This window comes from Bombina bombina, chromosome 9 (genome assembly GCF_027579735.1).
Source record: "Bombina bombina isolate aBomBom1 chromosome 9, aBomBom1.pri, whole genome shotgun sequence".
NCBI classification, from domain to species: domain Eukaryota; kingdom Metazoa; phylum Chordata; class Amphibia; order Anura; family Bombinatoridae; genus Bombina; species Bombina bombina.
The window spans coordinates 51689959-51715618 of NC_069507.1; the positions used below are offsets into that span (position 1 = coordinate 51689959).

Sequence of the window (25660 nt, forward strand, 5' to 3'; positions counted from 1 at the left end):
TCCACCCACCTGCACCACCCCCTTCATCTGTATTCAGTGCTCAAGACCTTGCTGACTATTTTTTCAATAAAATACTTGCAATCTGAGGAAACATCCCAACACAAACCTGCAATCTCCCAAATTCGCTCCCAGTCACCCCCTCTGCCACTCTCTGCACCCTCCTCCCAACCACTGAGAGTGAAGTGGCTTCCCTTTTGTCTTCCTCACACCTCACTACCTGCCCACTTGACCCTGTTCCTTCACATCTTATTCCTTCTCTGTCTCCCACCCTCACTCCGGCTCTTACTCACATTTTTAACCTATCCCTTTCTACCGGCTCATTCCCTGCCTCCTTCAAACATGCGAAGGTCACCCCCATCCTCAAAAAACCCTCCCTTTACCATAACTCCCCTGTAAACTACCGACCCATATCACTGCTCCCATTAGCTTCAAAATTCCTTGAAAAACTAGTTTTCAATCGCCTAACCCACTTCCTGTCCTCCAACTCATTTCATCCCCAACACTCAACTGAGACTGCCCTCACCAAGGTTACTAATGATCTCCTTTCTGCTAAAAACAAAGGCCTCTACTCTATACTCATCTTACTTGACCTCTCTGCTGCCTTTGACACTGTTGATCAACCCCTTCTCCTACGGACTCTCAGCTGTGTTGGTCTCTGTGACACTGCCATCTCCTGGATTCACTCTTATCTCTCTAACAGATCCTTCTCTGTCTCTTTTGCTGGTGACTCCTCCTCTCTATTGTCCCTGTCTGTTGGAGTACCTCAAGGCTCTGTCCTGAGTCCTCTACTCTTCTCTATTTACACTTCTTCACTGGGTAAACTTATTAACAGCTATGTCCTCAGCTATCACCTCTATGCTGATGATACCCAGATCTACCTTTCCACCCTCACTCTCCCCTTCTGTCAACTCTCACTTCAGCGACTGCTTATCTGGCATTTCCTCCTGGATGGCCTCTCACCACCTAAAAATAAATATGTCCAAGACCTAACTACTTCTAATTCCCCCCTCTAACTCTACTCCAATTTCTAATTTTTCTATTACTGTTGGCGGAACCACTATCTCCTCATCACCCCAAGTCCGCTGCTTCGGAGTCACGCTTAACTCAAATCTGTCCTTCATTCCCCACATCCAACTGCTCTCTTCATCCTGCCGCAACCACCTACGCAATATCACCAAAATTCGTCCATTTCTGAGTACTGAAACTACTAAACATCTAATCCACTCCCTGGTAATTTCCCGACTTGACTACTGTAACAACTTACTAACCGGCCTCCCTCTCTCCCACCTCTCTCCCCTCCAATCCATCCTAAATGCATCTGCCAGGCTAATCCACCTCTCTCAATGCTCTGTTTCTGCTGTGCCTCTCTGTGAGTCCCTTCACTGGCTCCCCATTCACAACAGAGTTAAATTAAAAATTCTCACCCTGACCTACAAAGCCCTCACCAATGCTGCCCCACCTTACCTGTCCTCACTCATCAACAAATATACTCCTGCCCTTCCCCTAAGATCCAACAACGACCTGCTTCTTGCATCCTCTACCATCACCTCCTCTCATGCTAGATCACAGGACTTCTCTCATGCGGCACCAACCCTCTGGAATGCACTTCCTCGAGCTGTCAGACTTGTCCCTAAACTCTCCTCCTTTAAACGTTCCCTAAAGACCTTTCTGTTCAGGAAAGCTTATCACCCGACTTATTAACAAACTAACTTCACTTAACTAACAGTTGCCCTCTATCTCCTCACTAATATCATTCTCACCTCTGCAGTCCCCACCTCCTGTTTCCCATCCTTCTACCCATCTAGATTGTAAGTTCCCACGGGAATAGGGCCCCCTGTATTTGTCTGTAATTTTTTTGTCTTTTATCGTATTGTTTCTCCATTGTACTGTTATCCTCGTACCCATGGACAGTGCTGTGGAATCTGTCGGCGCTTTACAAATAAAGAGAATAATAATAATAAATTATCTATCAAATCTTGTCCCTTTAAAATGGAGCAGTTCATTTTAAATCCATCATGATATGAGTTATGTCTCATTCTATTAAAATAGTCCTGTTCAAACAAATTTAATACAATTTACTCTTAAATTAAGTTTATCAGCAGGGTGTCTGCACAACTCCTGTGGATCAGAACTGTGTTTTGTAAGATAACTGAGTCATTCCCTGAAGAAAAAAAGCCAGTGGTTATAAGCTAAGAGATTGAATTTATTTCATGAAAATATTTATATCCTGGTAATAGTTGAATTTATTGAGCATGTTAAATGCTACTTTTACAGTGTAAATATGTTTTAATTGCTAAAGAGTTTCGGGGGGGGGGGATACACAATGGTTTGATCGCTTGAAATTGATTGATGCAAAAAGGCCTGGTATCTCTTTTAGAGCATGACTGGGGACTTGTTGTTTTAAACTCCCTTCCTCCCGCTCTCCCTCACTCACTCCCTCTCTTTCTCCCTCCGTTACTTCCTTCCTTCTTTCCTTCCTTCCTCCCTTCCTTCTTTCCTTCCTCCCTTCTTCTTTCCTTCCTTCCTCCCTTCTTCCTTCCTTCTTTCCTTCCTCCCTTCTTCTTTCCTTCTTTCCTTCCTCCCTTCTTCCTTCCTTCTTTCCTTCCTTCCTTCCTCCCTTCCTTCTTTCCTTCCTCCCTTCTTTCCTTCCTTCTTTCCTTCCTCCCTTCTTCCTTCCTTCTTTCCTTCCTCCCTTCTTCTTTCCTTCTTTCCTTCCTTCTTTCCTTCCTCCCTTCTTCCTTCCTTCTTTCCTTCCTCCCTTCTTCCTTCCTTCCTCCCTTCTTCCTTCCTTCTTTCCTTCCTCCCTTCTTCCTTCCTTCTTTCCTTCCTCCCTTCTTCCTTCTTTCCTTCCTCCCTTCTTCCTTCTTTCCTTCCTCCCTTCTTCCTTCCTTCTTTCCTTCCTTCTTTCCTTCCTTCTTTCCTTCCTCCCTTCTTCCTTCCTTATTTCCTTCCTCCCTTCTTCCTTCCTTCTTTCCTTCCTCCCTTCTTCCTTCCTTCTTTCCTTCCTCCCTTCTTCCTTCCTTCTTTCCTTCCTCCCTTCTTCCTTCCTTCTTTCCTTCCTTCTTTCCTTCCTCCCTTCTTCCTTCCTTCTTTCCTTCCTTCTTTCCTTCCTCCCTTCTTCCTTCCTTCCTTCTTTCCTTCCTCCCTTCCTTCCTTTCTTTCTCCCTTCCTTCCATCCTTCCCTTTCCTCCGTCCCTTCAACTTCTTCCCTCCCTCACTCCATCCCTTCCTTCCCCTTCTCCCCTCCCTTCTTTCCTTCCTCTCTTCTTCCCTTCCGTCCTTCCCCTTCTCCCCTCCCTTATTTCCTTCCCTCCCTTCTTCCCTTCCATCCTCTGTATCTTTGGTTTCTAAAAAAAAAAAGTGAAATATGAAACTTAGGAGTTACTCAGAATACAGTAGGAACCAAAAACAATATTTATTTAAAAAGTGTATCTAAAGTAATGCCCAAATGCAGTGGCCGATATTATAATTGTAGGAGACTTGGCTTTCTGGCTTGTGGGATTTGTCAAGGTCTAGTCTAGCTTTCTTGATATTCTTTCTGTGTTCTATGCATGTGTTTGTTTTTTTATCATTTTCTATTCTTTCAACCAGTATTATAAAATATTCAGCTTTGATTAATACCTACCTTATCAATGTGTGTTAAAAACCCAAGTTTCATACCGCTGCATAAGCAACTTTTAAAACACAAATTAGTGTAATAAAAAAAAAGTTGCCCAACAGAGTATATATGAAATAGGATTATAATAGTTGGACCTGCACTTCTAAGATAAAAAAAATATTGAACTTCTTATGTTGAGTGTTCTTTATCTTTTGTTATGTGTAATTCTTTTGTGTGTTTTGTATTGCATGGAACGCTTAGTCCACTTAATAATACAGCTATTGTACATACAATGTATGTACAATCAGCATGGAACATCAGGAATTGAATAGAATTTACTGAATCACTCTATAAATATAGACAATGTAGATAAGTATGGGACGGTACACAATATACACCTGTAATATGATGCTCACTTCATGGGCTACATACAAGTCATATAAACCAATACGTTATTTTAATTTAGAAATCTGTATAGAAGATCTATGAAAATTAGAGGCTAGACTAAAATATTTTGGAGTGATGGCATCTTGTCTATTAAAGGGATACTAAACCCATTTTTTTCCATGATTCAGATAGAGGATGCAATTTTAATCAACTTTCTAATTTACTCCTATTATCAATTTTTCTTTGTTCTCTTGCTATCTTTATTTGAAAAAGCAGGAATCTAAGCTAAGGAGATGGCCCATTTTTGATTCAGCACCCTGGATAGTGCTTGCTGATTGGTGGGCACATTTATTTACCAATCAGCAAGTGTAACCCAAATGCTGAACCAAAAATGGGCCAGCTCATTAGCTTAGATTCCTGCTTTTTCAAATAAAGATAGCAAGAGAGCAAAGACAAATTGATAATAGGAGTAAATTAGAAAGTTGATTAAAATTGCATGCTCTATCTATCTGAATCGTGTAATTTTGACTAGACTATCCCTTTAAGATTCAAGTCAATATCTGGCTACTAGCTTCAGTATGATGCCTTTATATTTTATATTCTTCAACAGAAGATGTATGATCTCTTTGGTTTGAAGTTTTATATGCTATATTATTCAACAAAAGATTGTTATTTAAAATTAATAAATGCCTGAAAAATGTGTGTTAAAAATACAAGTTGCTAAGTATCACTTTGATGTATTCCATCTGTGGCTTTTATAAAACAACTTTATTGCAAGTAAAAAATGTAATTACAAGATGTCCAGTCGTGCAAACATCAAATTTAATTATATCTGTTGGACATGAGTTCTTAAAGACAAGAAATAAATGACCATGTATACTTTTATGTTGAGTGCTTTTTGTATTTTAAGATGTATAATTTTATTGTATTTTATATTGCATGGAACTCTTAGTCCACTCAATAATACAGCTATTGTTTGTACAATCTGTATGGAACGACAGGAAGTAAGCAGAATGTATTGGATTGCGCCATAAATATAGCTGAACATGGAACAGCACACAAAGTACGCCTGTTTTTAAAGCTCACTTCATGGGCTTTAAGAAAATTACTTAATTGTTGCACACACCCAAATTCAGCAGCTCAGTGTAGCCGCATTGATGTTGTCACAGCCAGCGGTAAACCTCCAATTAAACTTACAAGTTGACGTGAAGGGTGCTCGTAGGTGACTCCTGTTGGGTTGGTCTGCGCTTCTAGAACATTTTGTAAAATCAAGCTGCAATTTTCTTGTAAACAACAAATCCAGAAGGAAAATCCTGCCAGTGTTCCCATGAGACAACACATGCTGTTTAGAATCCAGCTGGGCATTTACTGGTATACAGAGTGTTGATTTGTTTTTTTTATATATATATATATATCCAGTTGAAAATTCACACACATTTAAAATGTAATGGCAGAAAGAATATTCTAAATCTCAGCAACAAAACTGAAATGCTGCCGTAGATAATGCATTATCTGAATACTGAAAATATTGAAATGTTATGGGAGCTAAAGAGTTAAATGGAAATGAATACATATCACAAATTAAACTAATGGAATACTGACTTTACAAATGCTACACAGTAGTTTATTGAGCAGTGCAAAAACTTAGTTATATCTGTCCCTAATTGGGCTCAGCACAGTTGGTAAGATAAACATATTAAAGGGATACTGAATCCAAAAAACTATTTCTTCCATGATTCAGAGAGAGCATGCAATTTTAAGCAGCTTTCTTATTTACTTCTATTCAATTTTTTAATCAATTTTTCTTTGTAAGCTTAGGAGCCAGCCCATTTTTGGTTCAGCACCCTGGGTAGCGCTTGCTGATTAGTAGGTACATTTAGCCACCAATCAGCAAGCACTACAAAAATTATGAACCAAAGATGGTCCATCTTGTAAGCTTAAATTCCTGTTTTTTCAAATAAACATACCAAGAGAACGAAGAAAAATTGATAATAGGAGTAAATTAGAAAGGTGCTTAAAATTGATGCTCTATCTTAATCATGGAAGAAAATAATTGGGTTCAGAATCCCTTAAAAGAAGCTTATCCCCGGGTTGAAAATGCAAGTTTTGCTAACACAATGTCATGTTTAATACTTGGAATATAGTTTCTAAATACCTAATATATATTGTATGTGTATATGAAACATTATTAGGATTAGGCACGTTTTGCTAATGCTATCACTCCTCTTTAAAGGGACTCTCAGGTTAAATTAAATTTTCATTATTCAGATACAGCATGTAATTTTAAACAACTTTCAAATTTACTTCCTTTAAAAAAAATGTGCACATTCTTTTATATTTATACTTTTTGAGTCACCAGATCCTACTGAGCATGTGTAAGAATTCACAGACTATACGTATTTGTGATTGGCTAATTGCTATCACATGGTACAAGGGGAGTGGAAATATACATAACTTTGAAATTTGTTATAAAAAAAACTACTAGTAATTTGAAGTTCAGACTAAGTGCTATTGCATTGTCTTGTTATCTTTCATTTGTTGATTATGCAAATTTAATGTGTTGACTGGTCCTTTAAATGTCGAAACAGTTTAAAGGTAACTGTCAGTATTTCTTAGAGATCATTATTTGATATTTATGTATTCTTGCTTTTTAGAATCTGGTTTCTCATTGGAAAGTCTTGGGTGAACACAAATATATAAAAACTTGGAACCAAACAGAACATTTTGGGTTAAGGAAGAAGAGCCTTCAGATAGATATGTTATCATTTACAAAATAAAATATGAGACAATTGTAACTTTTAAGTGATTTTTTTCCCTGAAATAATAAATGGATCATGTTCTATTTGTTTAAATATTATCTAAATAGAATTCTGTATTTTTGTCATTCTGACATTTCAGGTTATATTTTATAAGAAACTATTTATATCTTGGCTAAATATAGACCAGTGAAATAATTTAAGCAGTAGAATTGATTACAATGAGTGACTCACAACATCAAACCTTTAGATTAAATAGATAAATACTCATTTCAACATACGACCATGGATGACCTGTAAACCAGTCGATAGGGCAACATCCTTAATTGGGGGAGAATAGTCAGCCATATTACACTGTACCGTGTTAAAAAATCAAATATAAAAAATTTAAAGGCTTTGAACTGTCATGTCCGCTGCACATTGATAAAAGTTTTCATTTTATTTATATTATCAAATTTGAAGAGATACCTAGGTAGCTGTCTGGAGCACTATCTAGCAGGAAATAGTACTGCCATCTAGTGCTCTTGAAAAAATATAGCATTCATTCAAAACTGCTTCCAAATAGTGCTCAATGGCACATGCACGCTCCTGAGCTTTCTTCAACAAAAAATACCTAGAAATGATATGTATAGGTAAGCGTAGAATAATAAAAATAAAGGTATATTTATTGGAGCTGTGGTTTATGTATTATTGAACCTTGGAGAACAGATAGAAGGTTACAACCCGGACTGGTTAAAACAATTTCTATATGAGCTGTTTCAGAGGCATCTGAACATTTCCAGAAAGGTGCACACTGCATAAAGCTTGTCTTTAAAGCAGTTATGATTGCGTTTATTGGGTTAATTACAGGGATAAACCTGACTATTTACAACAAGACTTGAGAAATCCCATTAGTCATGGAGCTACAACGCTTAGAATTGTAATTGTGGCTCCCAGCATTTTTATTATTCTACATATATCTATATACAAACATCCTAACAAATTGTGTCTCATACTCCTAAATTAGAAATACATTTGTTAACCCTTGCAATATAACAGTCTCTTCATAATATAATGATGTCTAACTGTGACCAAGGCCACTCAAAAAGCTGCAGAAATGAAAGATTTGGATACAAAAATTGAATTTCAATGCTCTGTAAATAGTGATAAAACTAGTTTTCAACCTTTGAAAGGACATTACATTTAACAAAAACATTCATAAGAAAGAGAAGCAATTAAAAACATATTTTTCATTAAGAAATGTTGGCGTTTGTTTAAAGGGGGTATTAAACCCAAATATTTTTTTTTCATGCTTTAGATAGAGCATGTGATGTTAAGTAACTTTCTAATTGACTCCTATAATCATTTTTCTTTGTTCTCTTGGTATCTATATTTGAAAAAGCAGGAATGCAAAGTTAGGAGCCAGCCCATTTTTGGTTTAGCACCCTGGGAAAAAAATTTGAGTTTCATATACCTTTAACTTGATACTATAAGGAGGATTTATTTTGTCACCACCCTTTCCTGTAATATATCTTTGCAATTAAGAGTTTCCCAATTCTGAATAATGGAAGTGCACTTGGCAGGCTTCACAAGCCTAACTCTAACATGTATATGTCCGTAATAAGCCTCAGCAAAACTATGGAGCTTTTGCTAACAGAATGACAGTGGCTATATGTATCAATACTAGTAACAAGTCTTGATTGGCTCCTCCAAATAAGCAAGTGGTGTAAACAAGGTGTTAATTAATTCCATTAAAAGTTACACTCACCTAGTATGTGAATGCAAGACAGCAGGAAAAAAAACACTGTAATTGAAGGGGCTTACTATCTATACTAAATGAACATTCACTATTAAAAAAAAAAGAAATATAGGTTGAAATTTATTTTAAAACTTCCTTTGCTTGATGCAACAATATCATTTTTTAGATACATTGTTCCTTTAAGTGACAATGACCTTTATGTTGGATTAGCAGCATTTACTGTTTTTCTTCTTTAATCAAAATATTTTTCAGATGTGTTCAGCACAAGTAAATCAGTTGTCTGTTTTTCCACAATTACTAGGTTCAATAACATTATCTGTGGTGTTACCCTTTACCCTAGAATAAAGGATTCTTATTTGTGTCAAAGTCACTTGCCTGTCTGCAGTAAGTGATCCTTTTTATCACAGTATAATGAGTAGGTTTAGCTGCCGCTAAAGGTAAAATGCATAGACAGAAGGGGAATATGCTCTGTCTGCCACATTCCTGAGCTGTAAATAGCAACGAGCTATGGTGCATGATAACAAAACACAATGCTCAACCTTAAGATTCTATTTATTGTAACAACAGATGATGCTCTCACGTGAAGAAACACATTTTTTAATAGAGTGGATGTTTTGCTGCTTATATTCTGAAATAAAATGATAAATTAATAAATGGATCTAATCTATCTATCTATCTATCTACCACTATATATCTATCTATCTTTCTACCACTCTCTACCTACCTATCTATCTATCTATCTATCTATCTATCTATCTATCTATCTATCTATCTATCTTTCTTTCTACCACTCTCTACCTATCTATCTATCTATCTATCTATCTATCTATCTATCTATCATCTATATACCTATCTATCTATATATCTATTTATCATCTATCTATCTACCACTATCTATCTATTATCTATTTATCTCTATCATTTATCTATTATCTATCTATTTATTATCTTTTTATCTCTATCTATTATCTATCACTATCTATCTATCACTATCTATCTAGTTATCACTACCTATCCATCTACCACTTTCTATCGAGTTATCCCTATCTAGTTATCACTATCTGTCTATATGTCAATCTATCTATCTATATATCTATGTATCACTATTTATCTAGTTATCACTATCTATCTATCTACCACTATCTATCTAGATATCCCTATCTAGTTATCCCTATCTAGCTATCTATCTATCTATCACTATCGATCTATTATCTATCTCTATCTATCACTATCTACCTACCTATCTATCATCTATCTATATTCTATCTCCATATATCTATCTCTATATATTTTCTATCTATCTACCTATCTATCTACCACTATATATCTAGTTATCCATATCTAGTTATCCCTATCTATCTACCACTATCTATCTAGTTATTAATATCTATCTATCTATTATCTATCTATTTCTCTCTATCTATTTATTTCTCTCTATCTATCTAACACTATCTATCTAGTTATCACTATCTATCACTATCTATCTAGTTATCACTACCTATCTATCTATCTATCTATCTATCTATCTATCTATCTATCTATCTATCTATCTATCTATCTACCACTATCTATCTATCTATCTATCTATCTACCACTATCTATCTAGTTATCACTATCTATCTAGTTTCGGTTTGGGTGGACAAAAATATCTATAGAGTACTCTATAATTATATTTTTCCACAGATTTTGACATTCTAAAATTGGGGACATTTATAGGGAAGGGGGAGTGGTAGGGGCAGGAAAACAAAGCTCTCAGGTATGGACTGTCCAGCAAAATACAGGACAGTTAAGGGCTATGCATCTATGCATATGATAAGTCTTTAGCTAGGATACAGTCTCCTGGCTCAATTATGCTATCCAATGTTTTAAAAAATACATTTGCTTGAACATCAAATAAACTTAGCCACTTATATATCTGTATGTTTATATAACTATATATAATTATATATATATATATATACACACTCACACACATATAGTTAATATATATATATTTATATATTGCCTACAAACCGTTTTATATATATATATATATATATATATATATATATATATATATATATATATATATATATATATATATATATATATATATGTGTGTGTGTGTGTGTATTTATAAATTAAATAGAACATATTCTGCTATGTGAAGAACATTGGAATGTGAAATATTAATTTTTCATGTCGGATTAGCGCACTTTGGTTAAACGCAATTGAGATTGCGTTCAAGTAGGGTGTTAGGTTTCCCCCACACAAACTTTTCACGCTCCATTTAAGTTTATGGGGGAATACGTTAAAGTGGTTGTGATATTCCAAGTTCGGCTTTTTGCGCGCGTCGAGTTAGCACTTGTGTCAAAAACTTATTTTCAACTTGTAATAAGCGTGTTACCCGATACACACGCAAAAAAGCTTACCTGTAGCAGAGTTAATACGCGAGCTGGAGCAATAAATATAATTCTACTAAACTTCTACAAATCTGTGAAGAAAAAAGTAGGTTGGTTCAGTATAGAAACTGTTTAAAAAACAAACATGTTTTACTATTGAAAAGTTTATTTATTTATAGGCTACTTGTGTTTTCTGCAATTTCAAGGACATATCAAAATAAAAATATAAAGAAATACCTAATAAAAAAAAAAGAATCAAGTTCTATTGTTGCCATTATACAACACAGCATCATTAAAGGGACGTGAAAGTCAAAACTGAATCAGTGGGAGCCAGCTAGTTATTGATGATTAGACACATATGGCTCTTGTCATTATTTCAGCAGATATGTTCAGCTAGCTCCCAGTAGTGCATTGCTGACCTGGATCTGACTTTTACTGTGTGTTTAATCCCTATGGAAGGCGTTGAACACATAGTTCTATGCACTCAACGGTGTAATAATAAAATGCTCTAAAACATTACACTATTTTCTTTTGCCTCTCTTATGTTCATTTAATTCTGCTGCTCTTTTAGCCAAAAACTATTGGAAAATTTGAATAACATTATAAATTCTAAAACAAATGTATGTGAAGCATTCTTGTTTGACAAATCTTTATTTAAAGGGACATTTAACACTAAATACATTTTATGAGCATAGAATTGAAGTTTTTCTTTGCCTCCCTCTAGTCATGTTCCAAAACACAAGGTTGCCGCACACCTGAGCAACCACATTATAATGATATAAAAGGTAACGAGAGAGCTGGCTCTTCACTGCATTGTAATATGGCACAGTTGTCCAGGCATCATTAAAGTACCATTACGGTAGAATAAAAAAAGACAATGCAATAGAGCTTACTTTGAATTTTAAATGATCAGTAGAATTTTTATGACAAATTTAAAAATTTACTTGAGTTTGCTGGCCCCTTGTATCATGTGACAGCCATTAGCCAATCACAGACTCAAATATGTATATACTGTGAACTCTTGCACATGCTCAGTAGTAGCTGTTGCTTTAGAAAGTGTGCCTATAAAAACACTGTGCACAATTTGATTACGAAAGTATATAGGAAAGTCTCTTCAAACGGCATGCTCTACCTGAATCATGAAAGCTTTATTTTTCCTTTAGTGTCCCTTTAAACAGTGATTTTTAAATGTCAAAATTAGGGATGAATGAGCGTCTGCTCTTTGTGGTTCAGATTTTAGAGCAAATATTTATCTCTTACATTTTGTCTAAAATTTCAATGTATAGTCTAAGAAAAACAATAAAACATAATGTGACATTCAAATGCTGATTCTTATAGACTAAAATTGAGAATCAAAATTTGAATGTTACATTTTGCTATGTTGAATGTGTTTTTTATTGTTAAACCAAATGTTACAGTTGGTAGATTTAGCATTCATTATAAAACATCCAGAAATGTCCAGAGTGTTTATAAAACATTTGATATTTGTTAAATTAAATAAAATGTTTATAAAAAGCCACTAAAGTATATAAATATGAATTAAATAAAATATTAATAAAATACTGTAGTCATTCAGTTTATTGATTTAAAATAAAATATTAATAAAATACTGTAGTCATTCAGTTTATTGATTTAATAAAAAAAAAATCAGCTGTGTAAAAAGCAAATCATATCTAGGCTTTGAAAAGAAAAAGAAAAAACTAACTCTTCTTGTCTCTGTTTTTTTAGGAAAGTATGCCACAGACACCTATATTTCCCAGCATGCTCAGCTCCAATTGTAGCGGGCAGGTGCAGCCAGAAATGGGGGAACAGTGCGGAGATCCTGTTTACCAAGATGGCAGTCTGGTTTCTGGCTCTTTGGAAGCTTTGATTGAGCGCCTTGTGCCCACTGTGGATTATTATCCAGATGTAAGTACAGTTTTGGAATTTAGCCATCATTTTTGCTTTTAAGTAGATTGAAAACTTATGGTTTTGCTGCAGAAAAAAAAAATATTATTGCCAACTGAGGTCACAGTTGTAGCATTTATTGAATTGGTTAGAGTAAAAATATATTTATATAGATCCAATGTATGCTGTAAAAATGTAATTTGCCTTAAATTATGTCCTACAGGATGCAAATACTGCTATATAATGTGTATATGAGTGGATGAAAACTAATGAATGCTGGCATCATTTGTTTATTCTAGGACCGTAAAATGTTTGCAGAACATCCAACATTCATTTTTGCAAAACCAAGTTAAATTTATGATTATAAAATATAACGTTCCAAAACTGAATGTACATTTTAAATAAAGATGTAAAATCATACGTAACAATTTCACATTTTAATGTTGATTCTTATAAACATCAATATAAGTCTATGGGAATCAATTTTCAAATGTAATCAAGTAAGACATTACATAATTGAATGTGAAATTAATTTTATATTAACATTTGACTGGTAAAAAGTCAAGGTTAATAATTGTTCTACCATCCAAATGTCATATTTTTGACTCATCTATGAATAAACAAAGAGTTGCTTTATCTTGAAAGTCCTTTGACTATCTTCTGGTCTAAATGGCAATCCAGTGTTCTAAAAAAATCAACACCAGTGAAGCCCTCGGGGGGGGGGGGAATAACTTCTGGGGTAAACTTGTAATCAAACCCTTTATATATTTGAGGGCTCAACTACTTCAAATGGAACAGAAAACACTAAAACAATGCAAATTGCAGATTTTTTTCTTCTCACAGTACATGAACATTCATTTTAGAAAACAAAAAACGTAACACATTTTCAGAAGCCCTCTTCTTTTTTGTGTGGCCATTTAAAATGAAGCAAATACATTAAAAATCTGTTAATGTATATAACATTCTCAAAAAACAAAATCCATTTTAAAACAGGGATCTATTATTATTGCAGTTTGTAAACATTAAAGGGACACTGAACCCAATATTTTTCTTTTGTGATTCAGATAGAGCATGCAATTCTAAACAACTTTCTAATTTACTCCTATTATCAATTTTTCTTCGTTCCCTTGCTTTCTTTATTTGAAAAAGAAGGCATCTAGGCTATTTATTGGGTTCAGAACCATGGAAGTACTTGTTCATTGGTAGGTGAATTTACCCACCAATCAGCAAGAACAACACAGTGTGTTCACCAAAAATGGGCCGGTATCTAAACTTACATTCTTGCATTTCAAATAGATACCAAGAGAATGAAAATAATTTTATAATAGGAGTAAATTAGAAAGTTGCTTAAAATTGCATGTTCTATCTGAATCATGATAGAAAAAAAAATGGGTTCAATGTCCCTTTAAGGATTTCCTAAACAAACATGAAAGCCAAAATGAAACTTTCATGATCTAGATTTAAGAAACTTTTACATTTACCTATATTATCAAATTTTTGTATACTTTGTTATACTTTGTTAGAATATATACCTAGGTAGGCTAAGAAGCAGCAATGCACTGCTGGGAGCTAGCTGGTGATTGGTGGCTACACATATGCCTCTTGTCATTGGCTCAACAGATGTGTTCAGCTAGCTCCCCGTAATGCAAAGCGGACTTTAACAATATCTTTAACCTTTTTTTATAGGGGTTAAGCACACAGTTATATACAAGTCATTGTGTAACACATTTTCTTTGTGCAGTTGCATGTCCCTTTAAGTTGTTATCAATGGAAACTCAGCTAGAGGCTGTTCTTCAGGACAGCTTTGTGCAAGTTTGAGATCATAGTGAGACCCTCATCACTCTCATTAGCAATACTGGATTTATTGCACATGGGCTGAATGAGTCCATATGGCATTGTAGGGACCACACATTACACAATGCGTCAGGCTCTATGACATACCACATCTGAGACAATCTTTAAGTTATCAATACCCCAACCCTTTGTCCGGCTTTGTTTTAAATAGGTCCCTATTTATCCCCTGCTTGCTTCTGTCCTAGGAACAGAATGTTCCGTCTCTGAACTCTTTCTCCAAATATTCCACTGATGTGAAAGGTCAGAGAGACGCTTGACTGCTTGAAGTCATAAACAAAATTCCAACACTATAGACTAGAACATCGCATGTCCATTTTTTTTCTAATTTCTCATTTTGTTTGTGATTGATTACGTTGCTATGAAACCACATTGTAAGATTTACAGAGTTCAGGCTTTTCCCATATGAAGTGTCATTTTCTTTTGTGCACAAGCTAAGGGGCTAATAGTCACCATTATTGCTTTCCCTTCTCCCCAGACTTAAATAGAAATTGTCAAAAAAAGAGTGATGTGCCTAGAATTCTTTATCTTATTCTCTTCTCTGACTCAACACATGTGCTAGTACTGCTATTGTTCATGAGTGAAAATGGGACATATATTAACAAGTTGTGTTAACCAATCTGTTTATTTTACAGGTCAAACAGTTGTTTGTTCACAGGGAGCAAAATTTTTAATTTATTTATAAAAAAAATTTTTTACAATGATTTAATTTATTTATTTTTCTTTCATGACTTAGAGCATGTAATTTATTTGTAATCAACTTTCTAATTTACTTATATTATCAAATTTTCTTCATTCTCTTGGTATCTTTTGCTAAAAAGCAGGCTGTAAACTCAGGAGCATGCCCATGTCTGGAGCACTCTATTGCAGCAGTTTTGCATGAATGTTATCTATTTCCTGTAGTGCTCCAGAGACACCTACCTAGGTATCTATACAATGGGAAAGAAGCAAAATTGATAATAGAAGTATATTGGAAATTGTTAAAAATTGTATTCTCTGTCTGAATGACAAAAAAAAAATGTTGGGTTTCATATCCCTTTAAAGGAAAGTTGAAGGTAAACTTCAGTACAGGTTTTTTATGTCTGCAAATCTTAAACAAAACAATATTACTGCGTCCCACAATCTGTCTGCTGTGCTTCTTTTGTTAAGTATACTGTGGGCACAACAGCCAATCAGAGGCTGTAGTGCATCAGCCATTATTGTAAATGGTGGTCGGCTTCTAAGTGCTTGTTAGTGCAGAGAGAGGCATTGCCCATGCTTTACCTTAAAGCAACAAACGTACCTCTGTCAGGCTTTTAGTACCTTCAGCCTATTTTATTATTGATTGGGGTACAAGTGTAGTCTGCAGGATTAGGAAAAGGTGTATGTAAAATTTGCTTTAAAGGGACATGAAACCCATTTTTTTTCTTTCATGATTCAAATAGAGCAGGCAATTTTAAGCAACTTTCTAATTTTCTTCTACGTAAGGAACACTAGAAAGTAAAATAGGCATAACTTCATATCCCTAGAGCCACAGTTCGCTCCATTAAAGTCTGTGGGGAGATATTAGCGCAGTCACGATATCTCAAGTCCTGAAGTTGGCACGCATCGGGTTTCACTCGCACGTAAACATTTTAATTTTAACTTGTAATACTCAAGCAGGTTTACTTCCAGTGGTGTTTAAGCGCAAGCGAAAGCTCTAAAAATCGTGCCACTAGTAATCTCACCCATAAGGTATTTTTAACAGCATTATATAAAACAGCTTGCTTACAAACAATCTTAGCTACCTTATTATTCATATTATTGTCTCCTTATATAGGGTACTAAATTAAAGTGACTTAAGATTAGTATTTTAAATGCATTACAATATACAAACACGTCTGATATTAAAGTTAAATTTACAACTTTAGAAATGATCTTTCCTTCACTCCTCACATCCAGTCCTTGGCTAAAGCCTGCCGCTTCCACCTTAAAAACATTGCTAAAATTAGACATTTCCTTACACAAGATACAACCAAGATTTTAATCCACTCTCTCATCCTTTCCCGCCTCGACTACTGCAACTCCGTCCTCTCTGGTCTACCTAGCTGCCGCACAGCTCCTTTACAATCCATTATGAATGCCTCTGCCAGGCTCATCTTCCTTACTCATCGCTCTTCATCTGCTGCACCTTTCTGCCAATCCCTTCACTGGCTTCCTCTTGCCTCTAGGATTAAACATAAAATCCTCACCCTGACATATAAAGCTCTCAACTGCACTGCTCCCCCCTACATCTCAGAACTTGTCTCTAGATACTCTCCCTCCCGTCCCGTTCGATCAGCTCAGGATCTCCTCCTCTCCTCCTCTCTTGTTACTTCCTCACATTCACGTTTACTGGACTTCTCCAGACTGGCCCCCATCTTGTGGAATTCCCTGCCTCGCTCCATAAGACTCTCCCCTAGTTTTAACAGCTTCAAGCACTCCCTAAAAACTCTACTATTCAGGGATGCATACAACCAACACTAACCTTTCCTTACGCCATTGCTTTCCCCTTGAACCCCTTAGATTGTAAGCCTATGGGCCCAGCAGTTTACAGATCGCTTCATAAGAGCCGACTACAACAGTGAAACTCTCGGCAGGGCCCTCTACCCACTTGATCCCTGCAAAAGCTATCCTGTACACCGACTATGTTTACAGCGCTGCGGAATCTGTTGGCGCTCTACAAATACCTGATAATAATAATAATAATAAAATGCTGGCAAATATATTTGATTCATATAAATGTTACAATATCACCATCTATTATAGTATGCTTTTGAGTTAAATAGCACGCAAACTTCCTGTATCTATATTATTATTTGTACATTAAAGTCACACATTATTTGTTTTATTTGTTGCATCTTATATATGAAATATTTTTTTAAGTTGATCATCTTGTGATGCCCCTTTAAATGAATGTCTGTGCATTTCAAATCCCATGTCCTTGTCCCTTTAAGCGCTCATTCTATGGTTGTGCCCAGCAACACTGCGCTCTGAAACTGAACTCACTTGGGAGAGAGCAGAGCTGGGCTGATAATGCGGCTGTGGGAAAAATCCTATTTAAACAAACAAGTGGGAAGCAAACAGGCTCGCAGTGAGCAGCCAAGACAAATTCAGGCAGAGGCAAAAGCAGACAGTGAATTAGTCTGTGCCAACAGCCCTTTTATCTCAAACATTTAAATAAAACGAGTCCCCAGGGGCAAGATACAGGTGCAATGTAAATACTGTTTTATTGCAAAATGACTCGGTCTCACCAAAATGCAAATGTGCTGCTGTCATAGTAAAATCTTCAGTAATTCAGGTAGATGCTGTATATCTTTTTTTTTCTTCTTTATTTGGAAACACATTTTGGGAACATGATTTTGACATTTAGAAAATATTCCTCCTTTTTCAGTTATATTTTAATCTGCAAATTGTATCTATTGGTTTGTGTATATGAAGGTTAGTTAAAGCAGTGTTTCTCAACTGCGGTCAAGTACCCCTGACAGGCCAGGTTTTCATTATAGCTGAACAAGTGCACAGGTGAAATAATCAGCTGATCAGTAACCATGGTTACTAACCTGCTCTCACCCATCAGCTGATTATTTCACTGGTGCTGTACAAGAATATTAGTTAAATTCATAAGGCAGAAAGATTTCTAGTATGCAATCTAAGAGGCAAACGAACAGTTGAAGAAAACGATTCAAATAGATCTAAAATTCTTGATCAATTAGACATAGTATGAAAAAGATTCAATAATCAGCCATAGTAGCCCTTCTTAACAGTGTAATTACACCAGTCATACCTTCAATCCGGATCTCAGACTGTGGAGCACTCCTTCCTAGGGCTGCCACCTCGGTCATGTTTTCCTGGACACTTATGAGTTACACATGCTGCAGGGAGTGCAGAGGGGAAAAAGAATTGCACCCTTGGACAGCACACGGATAGTGATCCTGGACAGCACTATTCACGTTCCCCCTGCACACCCTGCAGCATGTGTAATTCATAAGTGTCCAGGAAATCATAGACGAGGTGGCAACCCTACTCCTGATGCTTACAGGCTCAACCAAGAATGCTGGGATAAGCGGTTTGCACTGCCACTGCGATCACGCTCTCCTCTTATTCGGGGTAGTGCAGCTTCCAAATGCCAAGATTGCAACTGGAAATAAGGACCCAATATTATACACGTCACCATTCTCCATGTTACAAAGTATCCAAAGGAAAAACTATTAGCCCCTAATGTTACATTTGTCAAGTAAGGTACAAAGTGGAAGGTGGGCTCCTCTATGCCCACCAAAAACATACTAAGAAGCTCCCAGTTTAGCACTCTTGATGAAGTTAGGCTGGGACACCCAGTAAAAGTGGCTGGGAAAACAGGAACAGCAGACTCTTCCCCCCTTCCCTGCATATGAAAAGATAGATTATACAAACAGGAGCCGCAGGAATCTGTAGACATCAGTATACATCTAAAACTTTGGGGTTTGGTTAGGAGTTTGAAAATCAGCACAATGTAATTAAAAAATAAGCAACACTATACATTGTTACAAAAACACTCCCAGGTGGGCTATATAAATGGATCATCTACAAAACATTTATGCAAAGTGTACAATGTCCCTTTAAATAGCTGCATCAGCAGTGGTAAATATGTTTCTAATAAAAATAAATGTTCTTTCTTGCCCACAGAGGACATATATCTTCACATTTTTATTGAGCTCTCGTGTCTTTATTCATCCCTATGAGATCCTTGCTAAAGTGGGACAGATATGCATCAAGCAGAAGCAACAACTGGAAACGGGAACAGAGGCAGACAAGGTAAATATAGTGCACAAATCAGAACTGACCTGCCCAGACTCATTAAGCCATACAGTATATGAAGCATTAAATGGGCTTTTCTTATTTATGCTGTTGGACCGTTCTGTAAACCAGTTAAAGGGACAGTACAGTCAAAATTAAACTGTGCTTTGTCCTCTTGATGTTGTTTGTTGGAAAGTAAACCTAGGTAGGCGCTCAGGAGAGTACATAAGTCTTAAAGGGACATTCCAGCCAAAAATTTACTTTACATGGATTCATTGTAGTCTTGAATAGAATCATTTTTGTAATATACATGCATTAGCAAAAATGCTTCTAATAAAAGCTATAGCTGTTTCAAATGTGTATTTAAGTATGCACCGTGCACCAGCATTTTAAACACAGCACTTGCTCAGAGAGCCTAAGGTGCTTTTAACATCTGGTAATGACTCAATTTGTTAAGTGCTGACATGATACAAGCCCCACTAATGATCTAAACAACTGCAGTATTTAAATTGCCAGTGCTGTGAGAATATCTATTTATACTTCACGTGCACATGCAGAGAAAAATGTTAACACTAAAACAGTGATAACTTTTACTAGAAGCATTTTTGCTAATACAACTATATTGCAAATTTGTTTCTATTCAAAGATGTAATTCAACTATGTGCATTTAAATTTTGACCGGAATGTTCCTTTAAGCACTTTTTTTTCTATAGAGTGACACATGCATGCTCCTGAGCTCCTGTTAGCCTACCTAGGACTGCCCCTCCCACAACACAGCTGTTTCTGCCCAAGTCCCACCGCAATCCTGTCCCTCCTGTCAAGGCTCAGCACACAAAACAAGTCCCTCTCACATCCCTTGCTTGGTCTGTCTCTGGGGAGCACTCCGATGCATGGTTTTGATTTTTTGAAATTAAAGGGACATGAAACCCAAAATTTTGCTTCTGTGATAGAGATAGATTATGCAGTTTTAAACAACTTTCTAATTTACGTCTATCCTCAGATTTACTTTGTTCTCTTGGTATCTTTGTTGAAAAGAGGGACGTAAGCTCAGGAGCATGCACGTGTCTGGAGCACTATATGGTAGCAAGAATGTTATCCATTTGCAAGAGCACTAGATGGCAGCACTATTTCCTGACATGTAGTGCTCCATATCTCTTCAACTAAGCATACGTCCCTGCTTTTCAACAAAAGATACCAATAGAACAAAGACAAAATCGATAAGAGACGTAAATTAGAAAGCTGTTCAGAATCACATGCTCTGTCTGAATCATGAAAGAAAAATGTTGGTTTCATATCCCTTTAAGACCACTTTCACTAAACAGAATTGAACAATGTATGTTGGATATGCAGTTGCGTGACACATTTGCGCTTCTGCTGCTGTCCATATAGATGTAAGATTTTTGGGGTGGGTAATCCCTAAATATAAAAACATGTTGGATCCTTCCTCATATTGCGTATAAAGATTATAGGAATCTAATAGAGCAGTTTGCTGTTCTGCAAAATGAAGCAGAGAATTGTTATACTTAGATGAAATTTCACTAAAAACAGCATTAAACAAAACAAACGTGCTTGCTGTTTAACCCTGAGCTGCCCTCAAGCTGAGACTTTTCACTGCTTTTCTCTCGGGGACTGGCTGGGGTTTTGGACATTTTCTGTTCACTTCTGTCTCTGCATAAACAAACAGTGCCCTCTTTTTGCACAAGGGAGAGAGGCCCTACTCTTGGCCGAGTGCCTGGGACAGAGGAATCGCGTATATTGAGTGATATTTGGCATTGCTGATGGTTTGTATGAGACATCAGAGATGCAGAATCTAAGCTAAGCAGATATTTGCAGCATGCTCCAGTGTTCTGCAGTTTCTCTGGTCTTCTTAAAGGAACACTAAACTTAAAATGAAACTATCATTACTTAGATGGAGCACACAATTGTAAACATCTTTCCAATTCACTTCCATTATCAAAATGTGCACAATCTTTTTATATATACACTCCTACTGAGCATGTGCAAGAATTCACAGTACACAGCTATTTGCATTTTGTAATTGGCTGTTGGCTGTCACATGATGCAGAAGGAAGGAAAATTGTACTAACTTAAATTTGTCAGGAAAAAAACAGCTACTACTCATTTGAAATGCAGATTATGTTCCATCGCATTGCATTTTTATTATGCATTTGTTGATTGTGGAATTCTATTGTGTTTAATAGTTCTTTAAATAGACATAAACACCTTTTATGAACCCTCAACCCCTGATATGTGTATGCACGTCTCATGGGTTTTCACTGCTAGAGTCCCACAGACGCTCTGTGCACGAGGCGCATGCGCACACCTTACTCCTGTATCTGGAAAGTGTTGTGTGTGCTAAAAGGATTTGGAAAGGGGATTATTTGAACAATAATGGGAAGCAGAAGCATTTTAAAGGGACACGGAACCCAATTTTTTTCTTTCGTGATTAAGATAGAGCATGCAATTTTAAGCAACTTTCTAATTTACTCCTATTATCAAATTTTCTTTATTCTCTTGGTATCTTCATTTGAAATGCAAGAATGTAAGTTTAGATGCCGGCCCATTTTTGGTGAACAACCTGGGTTGTCCTTGCTGATTGGTGGATAAATTAATCGACCAATAAAAAAGTGCTGTCCAGAGTACTGAACCAAGAAAAAAGCTTAGATGCCTTCTTTTTCAAATAAAGATAGCCAGAGAACAAATAAAAATTGGTAATAGGGGTAAATTAGAAAGTTTCTTAAAATTGCATGCTCTATCTGAATCACAAAAGAAAAAAATTGGATTCAGTGTCCCTTTAAGTGTTTAAAGAATATGCATTTAAAGTCATGATGTAAACTATCCAGTTATTTTAAACCATTGTTACCTCTCAATAATTCCACCATGCAATGCATCATATTCATATTTAGAATGTATAGCAATATTGTAAATATCATTTAACCCATTACGTTGTAGGTGTTCTTCAGAGCTCGTGCGGCGAGAGTGACATTCATATGACACATAGGGGTTTTTAGACCACAAAAGTGAAAGCGGCAGTGTGTGCTTTCCGAATGCAGCGCCCTTCAGAGGGTTTCCATGTGACGTGTCTGTTCTCCCTCAGTGTGTTGTGGGGGAGCCCTGTGGGAAGTTTTATGATGACGGTTTATTTCCACCCAAGTAAATACAGAATGCAGCATTCACTTCCTTATTTACACTCGGCCCACATTTCACTTCCTCCAGCCTCACTACAAAATGTGTAAAGTGCAAGTATTACAATGTTACCACAACCTGGAATTTATCTATTTTTTATAATAAGTTATTCCTCTACCGGATATGTAGGCTCAGTGTCTAATGAGACCCTGATTATATATATATATATATATATATATATATATATATATATATATATATATATGGAAAATTGTCACTTCAGCTTACCAGTCAGCAGGAAAAAGTGACTAGTAACGAGTTAAAAAAGTCCACTTGTTAAAGGGACAGTCTACAGTAAAATTGTTATTGTTTAAAAAGATGGATAATGCCTTAACTTCCGTTTCCCCAGCTTTGCACAACCAACATTGTTATATTAATATACTTTATAACATTTAAACCTCTAAATTTCTGCCTTTTTCTAAGCCACTACAGACAGCCTCTTATCACATGCTTTTTTTATTTGCTTTTCACAACAGGAGACTGATAGTTCATGTGAGTCATATAGATGTGAAGTTGTGCACAACACAGCACTTATTGGCTAAAATGCAAGTCAATATATAATAAATAAAAAGTCACGTGATCAGGGGGCTGTCAGAAGAGACTTAGATACAAGGTATTCACAGAGGTAAAAAGTATATTAATATAACAGTGTTGGTTATGCAAAACTAGTAATGGGTAATAAAGGCATTATCTATCTTTTAAAACAATAACAATTTTATTGTAGACTGTCCCTTTAAATATAAGAAAAAGTTGTTGTTTGTTTTGTATATTTTTAATTTAACCTGCAATTATTCTGCTAGTTTGTGCCATTTAGATAGACGGATGGACAGTCAGACAGATAGATGGATGGATAGATAGATAGATAGATAGATAGATAGATAGATAGATAGATAGATAGATAGATAGATAGAAAAAACAAAATGATTATACCTACTCTAATGGGATTAATATCACTTGGGTAAGAGGAAATTTCTTTAACAAATCCCTGGGAAATATTCTGGTACATGGAGGTTCTGAAGTGCTAAGAAAAACAAAAAGGAAAAATAAAAAAGAGAACCTTACCCGACACAACCCATTAAATGAAAGGTAACGTGACAGGAAGAGTTACTCACCCTACATACCCATCACATACCAAACGCAAAAAGTTGAAATTTATACTATTTAGTGCCAGATTACGAGTGGATTGCTAAATATTGCGATATTATCACTCCAGTTTGTAATACCAACGCACTGGTAAACGCGCTGGTATCACGAGTAAATCGCAATGCAAATGCGAGCTCATGCTCGCATTGCTAGGAAGCATTACGCTCACGAGAGCGCCATTCCATAGGCTCCTATGGGAGACTTGTTCTGATGCCGTAACATGGCATAAGAACCTTGCGCAGCAAAGCGGGTAAGTAGTGCAGCGATTGCAGTGTTTTTAAATATATATGTATCTAATAATATACATACATATATATTTACATTGCAACACACAATTCCCATAGACTACAATGTAAAGGCACTTTTCAGTGCAATTTAGTTTTTTACACCCCACTCCCACTCCCACTCCTACAGCTTTAGACCCTAAGAACTGCCTAGTGCAGTTGTCTTTAATTTTTTAAAAAAAATGCTATTTTTTTTATTAAAAACTATAAGGCCATCTATTTTGAGGGCATTTGGGGCACTTTTAGAAAATGAACCACAGGTCTAATCTCTGGTTAATTTTCTGAGCGCTAATTGCTACTTCAAGCTCAGTAGCAATAACCAGCCACTTGTAATGAATGGTTAATTATTGTGCTCCCGCAAATGGGCAAATTTGCCCGTTTGCGAGATAGCAGTCATTTTGCACTGCACTTGTAATCTAGACTTTAGATGGGATAGGCTTTTCTGCTACCAAGAAAGGCTTTCAAAAACTCCTCTGCAATATACTTTCATTATTTATTTTGTCCTCTTTGCCTGTAATTCCATTCTGAAATTGTGAACTTTTCAGTTCCTGTTAGAAATGGAAGTGCAGAACACTGTTAAATACAGCACAACCATTGGCTGCACACTCTAGTGACCTATGTATAACTGTCTCTAATTGGCCACAGCAGAGAAGGTAACACAAGTTACAACATGGCAGCTCCCAGTGTTTTATAGACACTAAAACTTTACATTTATTTTGTCACTTTTTAAACAACTAATGAAACTTTAAAAAATACATCTACGTGTTAGTCATGGACTAATCTTTTCTTTGAATGCATCATTCTATCTAGCATGTATTTAGTGTTTAATGTCCCTTTAACACTATTTTACAATGTCCCTGTCAGATGATTTATTCTGGTGTCCGCCAATACGTATGTAAGCTTCATTTTTGTTCTAACCCAGTTCTGACCTCAAATTTGTGCTGCTGTTCTGCTTCTCCTCTGCTGGCCTGAAACATTTTCCACGGGAAACAGTGAATTTTCTTAATTAATATTGTACAAAACTATTTTCTTTTTTTGTTGTTGTGGCAAATGTCTCTTCGCGTATTACTGGAAAGCCACACAAAGGGTTTTCACCTTTAATTAACATAGTGCAAGTAGCTTCTTTATCTGCCTATAAATATAAATATTTTATTAGCATCATTTTAAAATTGTTCACTTTAAAGTAAAAAAAAGTACTAGTTGCAGGAGCTGAGGTTTGGGTGGTGTAAATCTTTTGAGAGATAGCAAGGAAGAGATAAAGTTTGCCCTTTTAATGAGATGTTGCATGAAAATAAGCAATTTATCATTTTCTACAGCAGCCAAACTTTTTGTATAGCACTGAGCTGCATATTAAATATTAAAGGGGCATTGAACCCAATTTTTTTCTTTTGTGATTCATATAGAGCATGCAGTTTTAAGCAAATTTCTTATTTACTCCTATTATCAATTTTTCTTCGTTCTCTTGCTATCTTTATTTAAAAAAGAAGGCATCTAAGCTAAGGAGCCAGCCAATTGCTGTTTCAGAACCATGGAGAGCACTTGTTTATTGGTGCTGTCCAATCAGCAAGGACAACCCAGGTTGTTCACCAAAAATGGTCCGGCATCTAAACTTACATTCTTGCTTTTCAAAGGAAGATTCCAAGAGAATGAAGAAAATTTGAAAGTAGGAGTAACTTAGA

The 25660-nt window shown here is 36.0% G+C and overlaps 1 protein-coding gene across 1 annotated transcript in view; it reads left to right on the forward strand.

Annotated features, from left to right (window-relative positions):
* The window catches only part of RASGEF1A (RasGEF domain family member 1A), a 57343-nt gene that overhangs the window by 11575 nt on the left and 20108 nt on the right, over positions 1 to 25660 (forward strand). The window contains exons 2-3 of the mRNA XM_053692090.1: positions 12589 to 12768; positions 19258 to 19386. Of these exons, the coding sequence (XP_053548065.1) occupies positions 12589 to 12768; positions 19258 to 19386 (309 nt within the window). The remainder of the gene's footprint in view (positions 1 to 12588; positions 12769 to 19257; positions 19387 to 25660) is intronic.